The 22,843-nt window shown below is 39.0% G+C and overlaps 1 protein-coding gene across 8 annotated transcripts in view; it reads right to left on the reverse strand.

The window, feature by feature from the left end:
- Positions 1 to 22,843, reverse strand: part of LOC138763443 (xenotropic and polytropic retrovirus receptor 1 homolog) — a 379,170-nt gene that overhangs the window by 206,040 nt on the left and 150,287 nt on the right. For all 8 annotated transcript variants that reach the window (XM_069937590.1, XM_069937587.1, XM_069937588.1 and 5 more), the window contains one exon: positions 15,502 to 15,603. In XM_069937590.1, the coding sequence (XP_069793691.1) occupies positions 15,502 to 15,603 (102 nt within the window). The remainder of the gene's footprint in view (positions 1 to 15,501; positions 15,604 to 22,843) is intronic.

Consider the following 22,843-nt stretch of genomic DNA (forward strand, 5'->3'; position numbering starts at 1 on the left):
TTGACAAAGTGGCAACTGTCTGCCTTCTTTATGGTAGACAAAGTTAAATAATTTCATGTATGGTCACATCCTAAATGTAGTATTACATGACAATAATGGAACCTTTACACTGTGTGATGGAAAGTTTAGGGGAGACGTCAGAGGGAAGTTTTTTTTTCCATACAGGTTCCTGGAATGCATTGCTGGGGGAGTGGTGGAAGCAGGACAAGTGGGACATTGTAACTCTTAGATAGGTTCAAGGGTGTAAGAAAAATAAGGGTTATGACTGTATGGTTAGGAAGGATAGATTGTTGTGCAGTAGATTTAGATAGATCAGCACAACATTGTGGGCCAAAGGGCGTGCACTGTGGTATGATGTTCTGTTACATATTTCACATTTATTGGCATCAGAAATACTCTCCTGACTTTAGCCACTTCCTCTTTCAATGTAGTACTAAAGGAAAGCTTAATCATACTGTCTGTCAGGTGCAATTTTAAATCAAGAAATGGTAAATGTAAAAAATGGGCATGGACTCCTAGCTAAATTTCATCACAAATACCTCTAGCAAACCAGCTCAGATGGTCTATCATCCTATAGCAGTTCATGCTGCCTTGATATGTTCAAATTAGACTTGGAAACAGTGACCACACACTAAAAATTGGCTTTTCTTCACAATTCACTTTTGGGTGCTTGATAATTTCCAGAACCATACAGGGGATGACGCACGTCATGATCTCATTACTGGCAAAGGACTGGTGTGCACCTGAGCTTAAAAAAAATCAGTCCTAATATGATTGAAAGGCAGCAGGTTCCTGTTGCTGGAGATATCCTTGGTTCTTCATGTTCTTGGTGATTTGTTGTTCTAAGAGTTCTGTATTCAAACTAAATTTTACTGACTACATTCAGATTAAAACCTCTCTTCCCATTATTCCCTCACTAACTGGTCTGTTCTCAGCCTTTTCCACTGAACATCACTAATAAAATGAAAAAGACCTCACATTTTGCAACCCAATGGTATAAATAGTGATTTTTCAAAAATTTCATGTGACTATTTTTGTCCTGTGTTCATACTTCCCCCTCCCCTCATCTCTCTTCTCCCAATTCACTTGGCCCTCCCACTTTGGTCCTCTTTCCCAGATACCTCTAGCTCCCCATTACAATATTCCACTTGTGGCCTGATCAAGATCTAACTAACATGATAAAATAATATTCATTTTAATAGCCAATTACAGTAATTGAATTAAACTCCCTGTGCCATGATGACCGTTAAGTGTCCTGCTATACTGATCCAATTTTCCAGCTCTTATCCTTTATGTTTTTGTGTCATCATGTTTCATGTACTCTCAGTGCTTATTGAATGTTGTGAGAATTCACATTTCAACCAGCTCATTACCCAATTGGTTTCCCATTTCTAGCTCCAAACTACCTAACACTTACCTTAAACCTATGATACATCTAGTGAGGGGAAAGGATTCTCGTAACCTATTTTATCAAGGCTCCATCTAATTTTTGTTTATCTCAGATTCCACCCCTCAGCTTCATGTATTTTAAAGGAAAACAATCTAACCAGTCTTTCTTCATAGCCAAAGATTCCAACCCAAGCCAATACTGTGATGACCTCTCTACATTCTCTCCATGCAACTGCATTCTTCCTGTAGTGTGTTGATCAGATCTACCCACATTACTCCAGCTGTGGCCTAAATAATGGTTTGTTTAATTGCACCACAATCTCCCGCCTCAGTTTTTCCTCTTTCTTGTCTCATGAAGGCAAGTGACCATATGCCTTCTTTACCACCTTACTCTCAAATCCAGGGATCGTTGAGATCTTTTTGAAAAATTCAATGAAGTTAATAAGACAGGATTCCACACTATTTTCCCTAGCTAACTTTTAAATAACATTACTTAAGCAACTTTAGAGATGTGCAAATAAACTCCCAGAGTTTTTTTTTGGTTCTGCCTTCCATAATACTTTGATCCGGGTGCATGAAGGTTGAGAATTCAGTGCGTTTGTGCATATGTTTCAGACCTGAGCCCTTCTTCAAGGAATAGAGTAAATACACAAAAATGCTGGAGGAACTCAGCAGGTCTTGCAGCATCCATAGGAGGTATTACAATCACAGTGACTAGAGACTTTTGTGTTTCACCCCATGAATCATTTACAAATGAATTTATCCAGTTACTTCTTCTGAGATACCTGAAGACATCGCCTGCTGATATGCTAGTTGCCACAGTAGAGCATCATTGCTGACTTAAATGTTGTCCTTACCTCATGCCCGAATGTGTCTCTTCACTTCTCAGAATGGAAAGTAATTTGTTTCAACTCCATTTCTGTGTAGTAGAAGATGCCTGTGCAGAACTCCTTTCATGTGGGTTTGCTGATATACACCAGCTACACAGTTTTAAATTCCCCTGCTTTCCCTTTTCATTACTACTCTATCCTGGCTTCCCCACACTCTCTGACTTTCAGCTGCTTACTCTTTCCAAGAATGAAGCTAATTGCTGCTGTCTATCCTCTTCAGTGCAGCTACCTGATTATTCATCATCCCTTATTTGCATCATCCAGTAGTTACACACTGCCTGAAGACTGCACCTTGACCTAGACCTCTAATTTTTCCAGATAACTTCTTAGGAATCTTCAACTACCTACCCAGTGTTGCCTGAAAGACTTGGTGTGCAATTTCCAGGCCGATAGATGCCAGTTCATCTTGCATGTGTGGCAACGTCTTACTCAGCTGCCAAGCTCATGTTGGCTTAAGCACAATGGGCCTCTTTCTCTCCACCAGTTTCTAAACCAACATGATGTCATCTTCTGCTTTCACAGCTTACAGCACCATATAGCTTTGCGACATTGGTAAACTTGAATATGTAGTTTTCTAACCCACTAGCTATGTCATTTATAAATAGATATAGAACAATGGGATCCCAACCTATATCCCATCGAGAGACCACGCATCACATATACCATTTTGAATATTTGCTCGGTGTCCTTATTCCTCAGCCAATTATTTCACCACATCAATCGCTCTCCTATAGTTTCATTACACTCAATTCCAGCCAATCTTTTGAGGGACATTACTTAATTTTGACGAACAGCAAAGTCACAGGCCCTTCCAGCCCACAAGCCTATGCCCCCCAAATACTCCAACTAACCTACAATCCCTGTATATTTTGAAGGGTAAGAGGAAACCTGAGCTCTCAGAGAAAACCTACAAGACAAGGGGAGAAACGGACAAACTCCTTACTGGAGTTTGAACCCAGGTTGCTGGTACCGTGTTAACCGCTAGATTAACCATGCTCCCTAATTAGTTTCTGCATGCTCATTCAAAGGCATGGCAATTCAGATTAGTTATCTAAAAATTACCACATTTTCACCAGGTTTGAACTATATTTTGCTTTTACAATATTTGTTACATCCCTTTGATCAAATAAAGATATTCAGTTGTTCAATCATTCTATCTATATCAGAACATTGCAGGATGTGACGTTAACTGGTTTTCTTTGCATCTTTTTTAAGTAACGAAGTGATTTTTAAAAAATCTAACAAATAATTCCTCAACTTTGAAAGATTATCATTTTTCTACAAATTTGGAGCCCGTAAGCTAGAATTATGAGGTTAAACTTTAATTTTTTTTTTTAAATTCTCCTGACCAGTGAAGTTTTCCCTGAAAGAATAATAATTTTATGATATTTCTGGGATCCTTGAGTGTTGTCTGATGCAATCTGAATTAATTATCATGGATAATGATATTATGTATTTTAGTTATGGGATTAGATTAGGATTAGTGGAGAGGGAGGGTTTAGAGGTTTTTAAAATTTTTTATTTTTCAGTTTTGATATATATATATATATTCTTTTCAGCATTTATTTGTTAACATTGTATTATAATTATTTACTACTTTTTGTTATTATGATCCTATATATACATATATAGATATATATATATATATATATATATATACATATTTTAAATAAAATATTTTTTAAAAAGAAAGATTATCGATTGAGCATTTGCAATGTTTTGAAATACTTCCTTCAAAATGGAGACGCCAGAGACTGCAGATGTTGGAATCTGGGGCAAAAAAATAAGTTTATTGAGTATTTTTGAGAATAGAGCAGTTATTTATTCTGTGATTTCTACTACTCTTGTACTCTTTGATGGCATTCTCATCAAGACATGTTAAATTCTCTTTTTGCTCCAAATCCTTGGGGTAGAATCTGCTCTCTTCGATCACATTCTCATCAACACTTGTTAAAATCTGTTTTTCATATTTATTGTCAGAGTACATACATATAACCCCAAGATTCTTTTTCCTCCTGGCATGGCAGAATTGCCACTAATTTGTAGTGCAAAAAAAATGTACACTGAACATATCTGTAAACAAATAAAGAACTGTATAAAGGTAATGAATGTAAACAAACTGACTGTCCAATACAGAGACAATAAAAAAGATCAAAAAAGTGCACAAGAGTCCTTAAATGAGTCTCTGATTGAGTTTGTCATTGAGGAGTCTAATGTTGAGGGGTAGCAGCTGTTCCTAAACCTGGTGGTGCAAGTCTTGTGGCACCTATACCTCTTCCCTGATGGCAACGGTGAGAAAAGAGGGTGTGCTGGGAGGTGAAGATCTTTGATGATTGCTGCTGCTCTAAATGGCTGCTAAATAGCAGGGAGGGTTTTGCCTGTAGTGTCCTGGGCTGTGTCCATTACCATTTGGAAGGTTTTACACTCAGGGACATTGATGTCCCCATACCAGACTGTGATGCAGTCAGTCAGCACACTTTCCACCACACCTCTGTAGAAATTTACCAGGGTTTCTGGTGTCATACCTCTTAACATTCGCTTGTGCTTCTAATCTTTCTGGGACACGTGAGAATCCTCTTAATATTCATTTCTATGTATCATTGCTCCATTCCACACCCCACCACCATCCCCCCTCCCCCTCAAGGACAGTGGCCGCTGCCACCATCCAGCCTTGGATGGCACTCACCACGTGGCGCCTTTTTCATGTACTCTCACTCTCCCTCACTTCACTACTTGGCTATGCCCCTGCCCAAAGCCTGCAGATCAGAGAGCAGAGGTGGTGTGTAACAATAGGGGAGAGGGTGCAGGGAACAGCCACTGTGTTGAATGCATCAGAATCTGGTGGCCAACTACTTCCAAAGCAAAGAACCAAATCAGTATGGTGGTAGAGGGACAGGCAATGTTTCGGGTTGAGATCCTCAACCAGGGCAACAGAATTCTCCTCCTCCTCCACACTTCATTCTATTCAATGAAGGGTGGGGGCCATGGGGCAGAGGAGCAAGGTTAGGCTGGGCCTTACTAAAGCTCAGCCTAGGGCCCGGGTGGTACTTAATCTGCCACTGTCTGAGATAGTGACTTTCAAGAACTTAAATTTGCTCACCCTCTCCACCTCTGATCCACCAAGGATCTCTGAATTGAATACCTCTGGCTTTCCTTTCCTGAAGTCAACAATCAGTTCCTTAGTTTTGGTGACACTGAGAGCAAGGTTGTTGTTGGTGCACCATTCAGCCAAGTTTTCAATCTCCCTCCTATCTGCTGACTCATCTTCTTTCTTTAAACAACCCATTACCATGGTATTGTCGACAAATTTGTACATGGTGTTATTGTCGTACCGAGCCACACATTTGTAGGTGTACAGTGAGTAGAGCTGGGGGCGAAGAACACAGCCCTGTGATGCTTCGGTACTGATTGAGATTGTGGAGGAGATGTTCTTACCAATCTTTACTGATTGTGGTCTGGAGGAGAGAAAATCCATGATACAATTACACAGCAGGGTGATAACTTCTAGATCTTGAAGTTTTCTGATCAATTTTGAGGGGATGATAGTGTTAAATGCCAAATTGCAGTCAATAAAGAGCATCGTGATGTATGCATCTTTGTTGTCCATGTATTCCAGGGCTTTGTGTAGACCTGTTACTACGATAGGCGAACTGGAATGTATCCACATCACAGCTCAGACAGGAGCTAATATACTTCATCAACTGCCTTTCAAAACACTTCATCGCTGTTGATGTAAGCGCTACTGATCAATAGTTGTTAAGGCAGTTTACTGCACACTTATTGGGCACCAGTATGATCGATGCCTGTTTGAGACAGGTGGATACCATACTGGTTTGGTTCTTTGCTTTAGAAGTAGTTCCTGTAACTGGTGATATGAAGCTTGTGGTACATTATCTCTTTCCTGATGGCAGCAGCGAGAACAGAGCATGTCCTGGGTGATATAGATCATTGATGATTGTTGCTGCTCTCTGACGGCAGCATTCTATGTACATTTTCTCAATGGATGGAGAGTTTTTGCTTGTAATGTACTGGTCTATGCCTACTACCTTTTACAGGGCTTTCCACTGAGAGGTATTGATGATACCACCATACGAGTCCATGCTGGGGCTAGTCAGCACACTTTCCACTACACATCTGTAGAAGCTTGCCAAGGTTTCCAATGTCATACTGAACCTTCACAAGCTCTTGAGGAAATAGAGGCACTGACATGTTTTCTTCATGATTACACTGTTATGCTAGGTCCAGGAAAGGCCCTCTGAAATTCATAGGAATTTAAATTTGCCACCCTTCCCATCTCTAATTCCCCCAGTGATCACTGGGTCACACACCTCTGGTTTTCCCTTCCTAAAATCTAAGTTCAGTTCCTTGGTTTTGGTGATCAAATGTGAGATTGTTGTTAGAACACTATTCAGCCAAGTTTTCAATCTCCATCCTGTATGTAGCCCACTTCTATGGTGTAGTCAGAAAATTTGTAAATGGTGTTGTTGTCGCACTGAGCCACGTTGTCATAGATGTAAAGCGAGTAGAGCAGGAGGATAAGTATGCATCCCTGTGGTAGTCCGGTGGTGATGGAGATTGTGGAGGAGATGTTCTTCTCATTCTGGACAGATTGGGGTCTGGAGGTGAAGAAATCCAGAATCCTATAACACAGTGGATTACTGAGGCTCAGGTTCCTATAATTTGCTGATCAGTTTTGAGATGATGATGATGGTGTTGAATGCCAAATTGTCATCAATAAAGAACATCCTATGTATGCATCTTTTCTCTCCAGTTATTCCAGGGTTTTGTGTAGAGCCAGTGAGATGCCATCTGCTGTAGACTAGTTGCTGCGGTAGGCAGATTGGAACTCATCTATGTCACCAATCAGACAAGAACTGAGTATGAAGTTGTCAGCCTCTCAAATCGCTTCATCACTGTGATATGAGTGCCACTAGTCAGTAGTCATTTAGGCAGGTTACGACACTCTACCTGGGGACCAGTATGATTGAGGCTTCTTTGAAACAGGTGGGTACCAAGTCCTTCTCAGAGTGAGATGTTGAAGATATCCATGAAAACATTGGACAGTCAGTCAGCACCAATTTCCAGTACTTGGCTTGGTACTCCATCTAGACCACACATGTCAAACTCAGGCCAATTTGGTCCGTGATATAATTATATTTGACCCGCAAGATCATATCAAATATGTATTAGAGCTGGCCCGCTGGCTGCCACGCCAGTATAGAGCATGCACAACTAATACTACAAATCCCAGAATGCTCTGCAAATGCGTTGGCGCCAGCCCGTCAGCCCGCTAATCGCCCCCACCTCCTCTCTTTACTTTAATTAGCATCTGTGACCTGTCGCCTAACTCACATGTAATAAACCCCTTACGAAAAATGGCCAAACGAAAGACAGAAAACAGGACCTTTCAAGACAGGTGGGAGGCAGACTATATGTTCATCATTTTAAAAGACAAATCTGTTTGTCATTGAAGCATGTTTTTTTTTTGACTTGTTGGCTTGTGAAAAAAATTTTAAAAGGAGCTTAAAGGCTATAGAGAAATATTATTTATTGAATATTTTATTTCTCATTTGTTAATGCTTCTTCTGGAAAGAGTTTAACCAAAACTATTATTAAACATTTATTTTAATAAGAAAAAGTTTAACATTACATATGTTGAAAGAAGAGAAAACATGCAGATGTTGTTGAAAATTTTCAAGAAATATTTAGTTTGGCCCACGACTTAGTCCAAGTTTTTAATTTTGGCCCTCTGTGAATTTGAGTTTGACACCCCTGATCTAGTCCTTTACTGGGTTTCACTCTCCTTAAGGCAGCTCATACATTTTCTTTGGACACTCAGTAGAACATCAGAGGACATGGTGCGCAATGGTTCTTCTTTGATCTGGTGGTCAAATAGGCTGCAGAAGGCATTTAATTCATCTGAGAATGAAGCTTTGGTGTCTCCTATTGCACAACATTCGGTGTGTATTACTTTTTATTATTATTACATATATTTCTTTAAAATATCTCTTGACTATTCCTTGTTCTGGCCAAGAAACAATCTAATTTTCAAAGACTCTAATTAAAATGAATATTAAATAAATATTCATGTAAACATTTTTGTTGAAGTGCTTTTGCTATATTTACCATGCCAATTGATGCAGTGCTTTTGTGGGATATTACAAAAGCTTTTGACTGAAATATAAAGGTTCATAGTTTGGGCCAATGACTTTGGAGTAAAGCCTATGACAATGCAAGATTGGAGTAGACAGTATGAAGTGGTCTATATTCCAAGCCCATTTGTGCTGAATTAGCTACATTAATTTAGACAATGACACAATGCGTAAGCATCATTAATGGCAGAAAAGATCTGCCATTTTAATGCTCGTATAAACATTAGAACATCATTCTTATAATGCAGGAGCCAAACTACACAAAGTAAGCTCCTTTTGACACCAATGTAATAAAATAATCAGGTCAAGTTAATTTTGACCGGGTTGGGGAGCGGGGGAGGGGGGGGGCATGGTCATGCTGAGGATCTAGACAGACACAGGTTGGAAGAGCTCTCTGAGGAGATTGATTAAAAGACTGATTTAAGGTTGTCAAAATAAAAATTTCTTGTGTTTAAAAATATAACCTTGATGGGTAAGAAGAAAAAGACCCAGAAAAATAAAGCTTAAGAAGACAAAAAGTCACCAAGATTGTTGACTGAAAGTTCAGAAGAGAATGATGAAGAAGGTGTAGCCACAATGTTGACATAAGCCCAAGGAAGTGGGGGATAACCAAAGGATTTTTTAAAAAAATGATGGAATCAATGTAGATTCTCAGTGAAAGATTCTCCAAGGTGGAAAATGTATTAAAGGAAGTGGCAGAAAAATATAACTGTGCTATTGATGACCTGAACCTGAGTGGGCCAGGTTGAAAACACCTGATAATGATTCAAGGACATCTAAAAACCCTGGCGGAAGATACAAAGAAGTGGAAAGCAGATAAACAACTACTGCTGGATAAAATTGACCATGTAGAAAATTTTAGCAGGAGAAATAATGTCCAAATTGTCGGGCTGGAAGAAGGGACTGACAGTAATGACCTGATTAAATTCTTTAAAGATTGGATCCCACAAGTATTGGGACTGTGAAAATTTAAGGAAAAATTACTTATAGAAAGAGCCCATCAGACCCTCAGCCCCAGGAGAGCAGATGACCAAAGATCATGAACGATCCAGGTAAGATTTTTAAGTTACTGGGATCAGGAGGCAACATTGAGAGGAACAGAAAAGTTTGCCAGGGAAAAAGGTGACCCAGTTGAGAAGGAAGGAGGAAAGGTGCTATACTTTCAGGACCTAATTGCTACTTTGGTAATACAAAGAAAATAATTTGATGATGTAAAAATATGATTAAGAACACAATATAAAATATGTGATATTGTACCCAGCAACATTCAGGATCAATGTCGCAGAGGGAACCAGAAGGTTTCATAAAACTGTAAAAGAAGTAAAACAATTTCTATAAAATCGGTAAAGGGAACCTAAAATAAACATCAGAAAGAAGAAAAAGAAGAAATAAATCAAAAATAAAGATAAAGTGTACTGTAAATGATTGAAAAAATGGATAAAAAGTGAAATGATAGTTATATTTTTGAAATATCTTTTATTGGTTATTTAAAATAATATTGAAAGGTATACAGAGAGTAAATGCTTGGCAGGGTAGAAGCAGGGTGGATGCTTTGACTTGAGGGGGTTAATGTCGCTGGAGAAGGAGATGTTTTTCAAAATGGCGTTGAAGCTAAGGGGAGAGGTTCTTCCTTGGACAGTATCGTGCGATTTTTTTTCCTTACGGGCTTCCGGAGTTTCTTGATTATTTCACAGTCAGACCATGGGCAATGTATATGTTTATTAACAAGGGAAAATTATTTTATTGTATAAATAAGCAAAAGGGCCTAAAGATATAGCTGAATATGTAGATATAAATATTAATAGAATGTTAAAATTTATCAGTTATGACATTAATGAGATAAACGAACTGATAAAAAGGAAGAATGTTTTGGCACACACAAAAAAATTAAATACAGATTATAGTTTTTCTACGGGAAACACGCCTTACATAATCAGAACATAATAAGTTAAAAAGGGATTGCGTGGGTCAAGTCATATCCTCCTCTTTTAATTCCAAACCAAGGCGGGGGGGGGGGGGGTGGGTAGCAATTTCAATATATAAAAATATACTGGTGTTGACTGAAGGCATATCCATTGACCCAGCAAGAAAATTTATAATGGCACATTGCCGGATATATGCAAAATCCTGTAAGCCCATGAATTTTGATGATGAATCCTTTACACAAATATTTTCTTAAAAACAGTGAAGAGTAAACAAAATGCACTGATTGGAGAAGATTTTAATTTTTGCTTGGACCCAGTCCTTGACAAATCAGCAAAGAGAGTGACTAAGGCAAAGGCTATGAAAATTATTCTATCTTTTATGAAAGATTTAAACTTGTCAGACGTGTGGAGACAGTTACACCCCACGACAAGAGATTATTCATTCTACTCAAAGGTTTGTGACTCCTATATAAGAATAGACCTGTTTTTAATGTATGCACAACTGAAAAACAGAGTGGTTGAAACATAATATTTAATCAGACTGCTTTCTGTCCATGCATCTCTGACTTTAATGATAATGATGCCTGAGAGGCAAGAGAGTCTCTATAGATGGCATCTTAAACTTAGATCCTCCACCAACAACAGTTTCCTAATATAGGACATATTAAAAGCTTACCTGAGAGGACAGAAAATTTCATATACAAAAAAAGGTCAATGGCCTAGAGGCAGAAATATCAGAATTAGAAAAATACCATAGAATGGGTTTGAAAGAAAAATATAAAACTTGGGTGAATAAAAAAATTGAAATACATTACAAACATATAGAACAGAAAAAACAATTTTAAAGTCAAGGCTGAAGTATGAATTTGGAGATAGAGCTCATAAAGTTTTGATATGGAAACTAAAGGCAGAAGAGACATCAAGGATGATAAAAACTTTTAAACAATATTGTACAAAGCTATTTGAATCAGATTTGATAGGGGATTCTATTGAAATAAATGAATTTCTCTTGGTGATTGAGCTGCCAAAACTGAAGATAGAGATCAGAAGGAATACCATTTCCCCCTTCACCAGAGAAGAGATCAAAAAAGCCCTCAATACATTACAGGCAAATAAGTCACCAGGAGAAGATGGCTTCCCACCTGAGTTTTATTGACAATTTAAAGACCTCTTGTTGCTTCTTATTATGGAGGTATTGGATTGGGTGGTTGAAATCAAGACTCTTATGGAATTTTTCTCAATAGCTATTATTACTATAAAAAAAAGACCTGCTAAAACTATCTTCATACAGACCTATCTCCTTGTTAAATGCAGGTTACAAAATTTTGCCAATAGACTGGGGAATACCTACCTAAATTGATAATCCAAGTATAACTAACTCTAGATGCAGAAAAGCCATTTGATCAACTAGAATGGCCTTTCCTATTTAAAGTACAAGAAAAGTTTGGAATGGGCCAAACATTTATTGATTGGATAAAAACACAATCATAAACCACAACCTAAAATTATAACCAATGGTCAAATATTGTCAATGATTCTTTTGAGTAGATCTAGCAGACAAGGGTGCCCACTGTCTCCAGGCCTCTTTGTCTTGACAATTGAACCATTTGGTGAAATTATAAGGAGAGATCCAGATATAGAGTGATTCAGAGCTAGCCAGGAAGTGCATAATTTTTTTTTCGCTATTATACTTATTAGACAAGGCTGAGTTCTTGACCAAACTACAGACTACACTGGAAAAATATGGAAGAGTACCAAGTTATAAAATGAATTTGAAAAAAAAAAGTGAAGATACTTAATCATCAAATAAGAAAATTTCTATGGAATAATAAAATGCTTAGGACCGCCAGTGAAAAACTGACTAGGTTAGGAGGATAAAGATTACCGGATTTTAAAAAAATATTATTTAGTCGCCCAGGCAAGGTTCATCTCATCCTTTTTCGAAGAGAATTCTCCCTCATGGATCCAAATGGGACTACATACAAAACAAAGAATTTCATTCATAAATGGAATTCCAAATTAATAAAAAAAAACAGATGACCCCCATCTAAGACACATGATTAAATTTTGTATGAGATTAATGAAAGTATTGGGAAAAAAAGTGGGAATATTACCAAAAGCACCATTGTGTATGAACGAACTATTGCCTATGAATTTGGGCAACAGAATTTTAAATGTTTGGCATGAGAAAGGAATTAAACATATTGAGGATTGCTATGCAGAAGGGTTACTTATGTCCTTCTAGCAATTAAAACAGAAATATAATTTGTCAAATGGAACCAAATTCTGCTTTCTTCAGTTGAGATCCTTCTTGCAAGAAAAATGGAGCCCACAATGGTCCTGCCCTCAAGCAATGAATTGGAGGGATGCTTCAATTGGGAAATGCACCCAAATTCATAACCAGGATGTATTCTGCTCTCCAAGATGAAAGTGTTGACCCAGACCTACAAAGGTTGAGTGAGAGGTGGGAGTCGGATCTAGGTGATGCAATACCAGAGTGCTGATCTAACTGGTGTTTGGACAGTATGATATCAATGATTAATACAAGATATGGATTGGTTCAATATAATTATCTACATCAATTACATATTACCCAAAAACTACATAAATCAAAATCTGAAATGTACTTTAGATATGGCAGCAAAACTGATACCTTCATACATTCCACATGGTTGTGTGTGAAGGCAAGATCATTCTGGCATATTGCTGAAACACTAACAAGAATAACAGGAGTGACCTTAACACACGACCCAGAGTTATACTTGCTGGGCAACCTTATGGATGTGAGCAATAAACTAACTAAATTTCAAATATATTTTGTTAAAGTGGCCCTGACTGTGGCCAAAATGTGTAGGGCAATAACCTGGAGGTCCGACTTTCCTCTACTTATTGCTCGATGGGCCGGGGAGATGCATACTTGCAGAAAATTGCATATAACTAAAAAAAAAATGACACTTTCATTAAGATATGGCACCCATACTTCTACTGTATAGGAATCCAATTGTAAAAACTTGACCCCTCAAGGTACATAAAGATATGATATCCCACAGAAAAAGAATTAAATATGAGAGGACATGGCTTTAAGGTGAATGGGGAAAGGTTTAGGGGGAATTTTAGGGAGAACTTCTTCACTCAGAGAGTGGTGGAGTGTGGAATGAGCTACATCTGATGTGGTGGGTGCAGACTCGATCTTGAGTTTTAAAAATAAATAGGATAGATACATGGATTTGAGAGGTATGGAGGCTTATGGAATGGAAGACTATTATTGGAACTAGCTGAACAATAGTCAGCACAGACCAGAAGGGCTAAATAGTCTGTTTTCTGTGCTGTAGCATTTTATGGTTCAAAGAAATAAACTAGCATTCTGACAGTACACAGTTATATTCTTATATTGGTGAGTGGAGGGATGGGGGGAGGAAGAGGGGGATTTTTTTTCTTTATAAGTATTTAATATTTGAAATGTATTAAAGTTTAAAGACTATGAATATAGATACAGAAAAAATTAAAAATAAAATATTTTTTTTAAAAAGTTATCTTTGACCATAATGTTTCCACTAAATTAAGCTATCTAATATTCAACTAGGTACAGGGAGCAGCCACACAAAATCCAAGAAAAATCTTATATATATAGTAACAGTATAGACGAAATAGATAATTGTGGACAAATAAGAAGAACTTTATCGATTAAGTAAAGATCAGATCTGTTAGGGGTTATTTTGGGCCACCAAAGGAGCTTGATGCAAGACTGACAGGCTCTCGTGGCATTGTGGGTATAAAAAATAACTATTTAGCATCAAATCATTCTTTATGACAATGCTCAACTGTACAATCATGGTGATAATGTAAATATTGCTATTAATATTAACACAAAAGCCAAGGTTGTGGATGGAACTAGAAAACTAAATATAGTTGGAGCAACTAGACTAAATGGTAGTTAAACAACAATGTTTAAAGATACTGGGGTTGAGTACAATGCATAAATATGCTGGAGAAACTTAGCAGGTCATGCAGTCTCCATGTGAAGCAAAGAATAACCAATATTTTGGGCCTGGACCTTTGTCAGGTATAAGCAAAAACAGGCAGGTGGCTGAATAAAAAGGTGGGGAGAGGGGATAGAGGAGAAGAGAGAGGAATATTGATAGACAAAGTTAAATATTAGCCAACAGCCCTAGGCAGATATCCTGGTCTTCAAAACATTACAGTGTGATTTCTTGGTCCATCAAAGAGGCATGATGTGGTGTGAGTTTTATATTCCATTTGCAAAACTGTACTGAGGTTGTTTTGAATCCATAACAATCTGAAATATGCTTTATAAGATTCGGTGTGATGCATCAATGATGAGTTAGCTGCAGGACTTGAAGACAATCAACATTGTTTCATGATCTTTCCCATTAAGTATCGAACTTGGATTAGTTTGAAGTGCAGATTCTGATGGTGCTCTGAGAACGCACTTACTGGGAGAAATATATTCATGATATAAATGTGGCTGTTAAGGGAACAGTTTACGAAATAAAAACAAAATGCTGCAAATACTCAGCAAGTTATGCAGCATATGTGGAAAGAGTTGGCATGTCATTTTGAAGTACCCACAATTTTAAATCAGCTATCATGTCAAATCTAGCTGTCATCCCTCAGAGAAAAGTGAACCTGTACAATAAGCTTCCAGATCATTCTGATTGGTATTTCATGTAATTCTTTCATTGAAGAAATAGACTTTATTTTGGATGGAGCAGAAATCACTTTGTAAAGAAACTGGGTTCTGCACAGAACCTGGATCATTTTGAGAATCAAAGAAGAATTTCCCAAATATCCCTCCTTAATTTTGGCCACAGAATTTAACTTTTTTATTTAACCATTCCCAAAAGGTTTATTAATAAGGTACATACAGCACAATTTTGTGCTGCAGGCGAGATGGTTTGGTACCCAAACATGCTTGCTCATATTCCATAATTTTCCATTATAATCTTAACACAAAATATACATCACAAGAGAGATATAAGGAAGTCCTAAAATAGTGGATCTTAGTGAGATAACTTAATCAATGGTATTTTCTTATAGATAAATCATTTGCAGTTGTTTCTAACTTTCGCACATAATAGGAGAGCTGAACCATGAATAACATTCTACTTCTGCATCAAACATTACCTGAATAGAATGTATTGATTTTGGCAAGTTCCTTCTCACTAAACTGGAAGAATTTCTCTTCAAACCTGGCGTAGTACCTCTTAACAGTATCTTCATCTGTAACTGTGAAAGTAAACAGAAGAATATTAGTAATGCTCCAGAGCTATTCAGGCTCATTTCAAATCAAAGCTTGTCTATATTATTTCAGACTCAACATGCATCTGCAAGTAAAATATGAGCCTTACTTCATGGAAGCTTGCTGACATTACCTATTCTCTTCTTTAGCTAAGAGTCAGCCGAACAACATTTCCCCCCTGCTCTCGGCCTACTTGCTCGCATTAGGCACATATCACTCTTATTTTCTCCCATCCATGTGGTTATCTCAATGTTTCTTAAAGGAAGCTAATGTACCTGTCTTCAACACTTTGTCTGGTAGCTTGTTCCATGTGCCCACTACCCTCTGAGTGAAGAATTGTCCCCTTCTAAATCTTCACCTTATAGTTATGCCCCTCATCTTAGATTCTCCTACTCTTGAAACAGACTGTCACTGTTCACCTTGTCTGGGCCCCTCATGATATTGTAGTCCTCAATAGGATCCCCTCTCAACCATCTATCTCACTCTCAGGAAAACAGGCCTGATTTTTCCAGTCTCTCATGGTGACTCAATTTCCTTAATCCTGGCAACAACTTTGTAAACTTCCTCCATATCCTTTCCAATCCTTCCTTTAGCAAAGCGACAAAAGCTGCACACACCATTCCAAGTGTGGCCTCACTAATGCCTTGTACAACTTCAACATGACATCCCAACACTTGTATTCAATGCCCCAATTGACGAAGGCAAGTATCTCAAAAACTCTCTTCACTACTCTGTCAACTTGTGAGGCCATTTTAAAAGAGCTAACGTGAAACACAGAACTGTACAGTAATGATATGAATCTTTAAAACTTGAATTAGATATCATAATCAACAAAAGCACTTTCCTTCCCATCTTTCAATACAAAACAGAATGAATATTTGGAGATGGCAATGCTGAGAGAAAATTAATTTTTTTTTTAAAATATTTAAATTTGTTCCTAAGTTATTTGTCCAAGTATTTTCTGTCTCCCTGAGCTCAGTGAACTAAACATACTTCTATGAAGAAAATGCTATTTTCATACAAGAATTTTTGCAACTATGTTACATTAACTACTTGCTTTGATTCTACGACGTGGAAACATTCTCCTCATGACTACCTTGTCCAAACCACTCATTATTTGATTGACTTTTTGGAGCCCACCTCCAATGAAAAGCTGCAAACTCTTAACTTTCTTTCCAGATAACTGTAATCTCTTCTCTGGAACAAGCATGCAAGATTGTGCACAGTACATTGTCTCCAATGTTTCAATGTTCTTTGAAGAGTATATATATATATCAAAAAACTATCCACAGTGTTCATAGTACATTCAGACCAGGAACAGCTCATCAATAACTACTTTTAATGTTTGGCTCACTTCCATCCCTAGATTAATTTACTCTCTAACTCCAAGTAATGTCAGCTGATATTTATTGACATTGCAATGAGTATCCTATTCAGTAATCCAGTCTCCAAATCTTCCATTGCCAACCTGAACACTCAAAATTGTTAAAAGGGAAGGCGATTAACTGGACCAGTCAATATGTAAAAATAACATAATAAATAACTTTCCTCATTTAAACTTTATGTGCAAACAAAGAGTGTATCAAAGCAACTGTCCTTGGGAAGAAGCTGTTCCTCAGCCTGGTGGTCCTGGCTCTGATACTCCTGTATCTCTTTCCTGATGGAAGAAGTTGAAAGATGCTTTGCGCAGGGTGGAAGGGTTCCTCAATGATTTTGTGCTTCCTCTTCAGGCAACAATCCCAATAAATCATGTCGATGGCGGGGGGGGGGGTGGGGGGGGGGGGTGGAGGTTGGTGAGAGACTTCAGTGATCCTCTCTGCTGCTATTATGGTCCTGTGGATCGACCTCAGATCCATTTCTCTGCAGCAACCATACCACATTGTGATGCAGCCAGCCAGAACATTCTCGACAGACCTCCTGCAGAAGGTTAACATAATGGTGGCTGGTACTCTTGGCCTTTTCAGTCTTTTCAGGAAGTCCAGTCACTTTTATACTTTCTTGACAAGTGACGAGATGTGTGACCACAATAGGTTACAAGTTAAGAGAATTACAAGGAACTTGGTGCTGACAGTTTGAATTAGGAAAGCAGGAGCATTAACGGAAGGGCATGTTTTTGTGTGTGGTAGTGAGCATAAATCTGTTACATTTAGCATAATTATGGAAAAAATTATTGTTTAAATGGGAGTAAATGTTCTCATTTGCTTGAGGAGATTTTTACTATGCTGACAAGTTATGTAGAAAAACTGGACTGGAAACAAGAAATTGAGGGTGTTAGTGTATTCAAAAGAAGATTCACAGCATTCAAAGAAAATGCTCCATTGATCATAATGGCTACACTGCCAAATTGAGAATGTTCTGGTTTTATTTCATATTCCTGATTAAAATTTCATAAATGAAATTATGAAAAGATGTTCCAAAATCCTATTTTTCTAACCAGAACTTAATGTGGTAACCCAATCACCCCAACAAGACTCTTAAATTAGTAAATAAATAAAATATATTAATATATGCTGCACGATCAGATTTTTTCACATTGGTACAAGAGCAATCTGTTGTTGCGTATTTTGGTTTCTTTAAGCTATTAATATTGAAATATTACAGGACACTAACTGATAAACTGTTCCCTTCAAATCGAAAATTCCAGAAATCTGATTGACAAGACATTCTGCATTCACTTGCCTGAAATTCAAATAATTCTCATTCAAAAGATACACATTGTTCAAATAAAAGCAGAAGACATGCATTTAAGTTCAGAATATTCAAGTGTGATTTTACCCAAGGCCAACTTTTCAGTAAAAGGATGAACAGATATCAATTCTTCAACCTCAGCATCTTCTAAATTATAAAATGTTTAAATGTGCAATCAGCATTTATTTGTCACTCCTCCAGAAAGCATTAACTTTCTCTATAAGAGATTACACTTGCAGAAATATGCTGAAAATCAATTTTAATTCCAAACACAAATTTGCCTTTTTAATCTCCTATGCACACAAAAAGGCTTGTACATTGATTAACTGTGGAAGAAAGATTTGAAAGCTACAAAAACACATCAATCTGAATTTTGCTTGATTTGCATGCTATTATTGTTTAATTCATTCAACACTTGTTGCAGGGAAGATGTAACAAAATAAATGTGAATTGTCACAGAAAGTTAGTGCCTAAATATCCTAAAGGGGGAAGGGAAAGAGCCTGAGGTCGTGGTTCACGTCAGTACCAATGACATTGGTAGGAAGGAAGAAGTGGTCCTACAAAATGAATATAAGGAGTTAGTCAGGGAGCTCAGAAGAAGGACCACTAAGGGTGTAATCGCTGGATTACTTCCTGTGCCATGCAATAGTGAGGGCAAAAATAAAGTCAGGTAGAGATTGAACGTGTGGCTGAAGGGGTGGAGTAAAAAACAGGGTTTTAAGTTCTTGGACCACTGGGACCGTTCCTGGGGGAGATGGAACCTATACTGTAAGGATGGGTTACATCTAAATCCCAGAGGTACCAGTCTCCTGGCAGGGGCGTTTGCTAGGGCTTTAAACTAGTACGGTTGGGGACAAGGGTTCACGTCAGGGAGGAGAGCAAGAACAGAGTCTTTAGGCAAAGAAAAAAGATTTTTTTATCATAATCTAGAGGTGGAACAGCAGCAGGTAATAAATAGTGCCCATTATAACAATTGTAGAGAGGGTGAGAGGCAGAAAGTGAAATGTGGAAGATCTCTGAGATGCAATTATTTCAATGCAAGGAGTGTGGTAAACAAGGTGGATGAACTAATGGTGTGGATTGACGTGTGGTGTTATGATGTGATAGCAATTTGTGTGACATGGTTGAAGGAAGTTTGTGACTGGCAGTTAAATATTCTGGGATTTTGCTGCTTTAAACATGACAGAATTGGCAGGGTACGAGGGGGAGGTGTGGCGTTGCTTGTCAGGGATGATATTACACCGGTGCTGAGGCAAGATAGACTGGAGGACTCATCGCAGGAGGCTTTGTGAGTTAAACTAAAAAATAAGAAAGGTGAGGCTACAATATAGGAGTATATTATAGGCTGTCAAAAGAGGATTGGGAACTGGAAGAGCAAATGTGCAAGGAAATAGCTGAGATGTGTAGTAGAAATAGGGTTGTGATAGTTGGGGATTTCAATTTTCCTAACATTGATTGGGAAACACAATCAGTGAGAGGGCAGGATGGCTTAGACTTTTTACAATGTGTTCAGGATTGCTTTTTACAGCAGTATGTTGAGGTGCCTACTAGAGAGGAGGCAGTGTTAGATCTATTGTTAGGGAACGGAATAGGGCAGGTGACAGAAGTATGCGTTGGTGAGAACTTTGGATCCAGTGATCGTGGGTCCATTAGTTTCAATTTAAATGTGGAAAGATACGTCAGGTCCGAGGTTGAAGGTCTTTGAGTGGGGGAAGGCCAGATTTGAAGAAATGAGAAGGGATTTGCAGAAAATTGTATGGGCTGATCTTTTTTCTGGAAAGGATGGAGAGAAGATTTGGAGGGTATTTAAAGAAGAGATATTGAGAGTACAGCTTGCAGGCGCCTCAGATTGAAGAGGCTGCCATCTGTGCGGTACCGGATGTAAACAGCGTCTTCATTGTTGGGGTCTTTCATGGCTTGGTTCAGCATCATGCTGAAGAAGATTGAAAAGAGGGTTGGTGCGAGAACACAGCCTTGCTTCACGCCATTGTTAATGGAGAAGGGTTCAGAGAGCTCATTGCTGTATCTGACCCGACCTTGTTGGTTTTCGTGCAGTTGGATAATCATGTTGAGGAACTTTGGGGGACATCCGATGCGCTCTAGTATTTGCCAAAGCCCTTTCCTTCTCACGGTGTCGAAGGCTTTGGTGAGGTCAACAAAGGTGATGTAGAGTCCTTTGTTTTGTTCTCTGCACTTTTCTTGGAGCTGTCTGAGGGCAAAGACAATGTCAGTAGTTCCTCTGTTTGCGCGAAAGCCGCACTGTGATTCTGGGAAAATATTCTCGGCGACACTAGGTATTATTCTATTTAGTAGAATCCTAGCGAAGATTTTGCCTGCAATGGAGAGGCGCCTGCAAGCTCACACCAAGACACAAGAGAAACTTGTCCGTGAACTACTCTTTGCAGACGATGCCGCTTTAGTTGCCCATTCAGAGCCAGCTCTTCAGCGCTTGATGTCCTGCTTTGCGGAAACTGCCAAAATGTTTGGCCTGGAAGTCAGCCTGAAGAAAACTGAGGTCCTCCATCAGCCAGCTCCCCACCATGACTACCAGCCCCCCCACATCTCCTTCGGGCACACAAAACTCAAAACGGTCAACCAGTTTACCTATCTCGGCTGCACCATTTCATCAGATGCAAGGATCGACAATGAGATAGACAACAGACTCGCCAAGGCAAATAGCGCCTTTGGAAGACTACACAAAAGAGTCTGGAAAAACAACCAACTGAAAAACCTCACAAAGATAAGCGTATACAGAGCCGTTGTCATACCCACACTCCTGTTCGGCTCCGAATCATGGGTCCTCTACCGGCATCACCTACGGCTCCTAGAACGCTTCCACCAGCGTTGTCTCCGCTCCATCCTCAACATCCATTGGAGCGCTTTCATCCCTAACGTCGAAGTACTCGAGATGGCAGAGGTCGACAGCATCGAGTCCACACTGCTGAAGATCCAGCTGCGCTGGATGGGTCAAGTCTCCAGAACGGAGGACCATCGCCTTCCCAAGATCGTGTTATATGGCAAACTCTCCACTGGCCACCGTGACAGAGGTGCACTAAAGAAAAGGTACAAGGACTGCCTAAAGAAATCTCTTGGTGCCTGTCACATTGACCACCGCCAGTGGGCTGATATCGCCTCAAACCGTGCATCTTGGCGCCTCACAGATTGGCGGGCAGCAACCTCCTTTGAAGAAGACCGCAGAGCCCACCTCACTGACAAAAGGCAAAGGAGGAAAAACCCAACACCCAACCCCAACCAACCAATTTTCCCCTGCAGCCGCTGCAACCGTGTCTGCCTGTCCCGCATCGGACTTGTCAGCCACAAACGAGCCTGCAGCTGACGTGGACTTTTACCCCCTCCATAAATCTTCGTCCGCGAAGCCAAGCCAAAGATTGAGAGTACAGGATCTTTACGTGCCAGCAGATTGAAAGGCAAGGTCAAAAGTTCAAGGGAACCGTGGTTTTCTGGAAAAATTAGGAAGTTGGTTTGGGATAAGAGGGGGGCATATACTAAATTTAAGAAGCAAAAAATGGATAAGATGTATGATTATTATAGATTGCAGAAAAAAACCTTAAGAAGGAAATTAGGAAGGCAAAAAGGTATGAGGTGTCAATAGTTGATAAGATAAAAGTGAATCCTAAGGGTTTTTACAGACATGTGAATAGTAAAAGGAGGGTTAGGGATAGAATAGGACCGCTGAAAAATAAGAGAGGTGAACTGTGCGAGGAACCGTATCAGATGGGAAAGATATTAAACGATTTTTTCTCATCTGTGTTCACGAAGGAAAAGGACATTGGACTATGTGAGATAAGTGAGGCAAATCACTTAGTTATGGAAAAGATAGGGATTAGTAAAGAGAGGGTTTTGGAGCTTCTAGGGTCAGTAAAAGTGGACGTCTCCTGGTACTGATGGGATTTTCCCAAGGACGTTAAAGGAGGTCAGGGAGCAAATAACGGAGGCACTGTCGGTGACTTTTTAACGATCACTGGAGGAGGGTGTGGTGCCACGGGATTGGAGGGTTGCTATGTAGTTCCATTGTTTAAAAAAGGTACGAGGTGTCTGCCAAGTAATCATAGGCTTGTAAGCTTGACTTCGGTGGTAGGGAAAGTTAGGGAGGGTATTCTTAGAGATCGTGTGTATAAATATCTGGATAAGCAGAGATTGATCAGGAGCACCCAGCATGGGTTTGTGAAGGGGAAGTCATGTTTGATGAACCTTGTTGAGTTTTTCAAAGAAGTAACAAGAAAGGTGGATGAAGGTAAGGCAGTTGATGTAGTCTATCTGGATTTTAGCAAAGCTTGTGATAAGGTTCCACACGAAAGGTTAGTAAGGAAGGTTCAGTCACTAGGGATTAATAGAGAAGTAGTAAGATGGGTTCAGAGGTGGCTGGTGGATAGACAGCAGAGGGTCATGGTGGACAAATGTCTGTCAGGATAGAAGCCTGTGACGAGCGGCATGCCTCAAGGATCGGTGCTAGGTCCCCTGTTGTTCATAATTTATATCAATGATTTGGATGATAGGGTGGGTAAGTTAATACGCAGA

This window comes from Narcine bancroftii, chromosome 5 (genome assembly GCF_036971445.1).
Source record: "Narcine bancroftii isolate sNarBan1 chromosome 5, sNarBan1.hap1, whole genome shotgun sequence".
NCBI classification, from domain to species: domain Eukaryota; kingdom Metazoa; phylum Chordata; class Chondrichthyes; order Torpediniformes; family Narcinidae; genus Narcine; species Narcine bancroftii.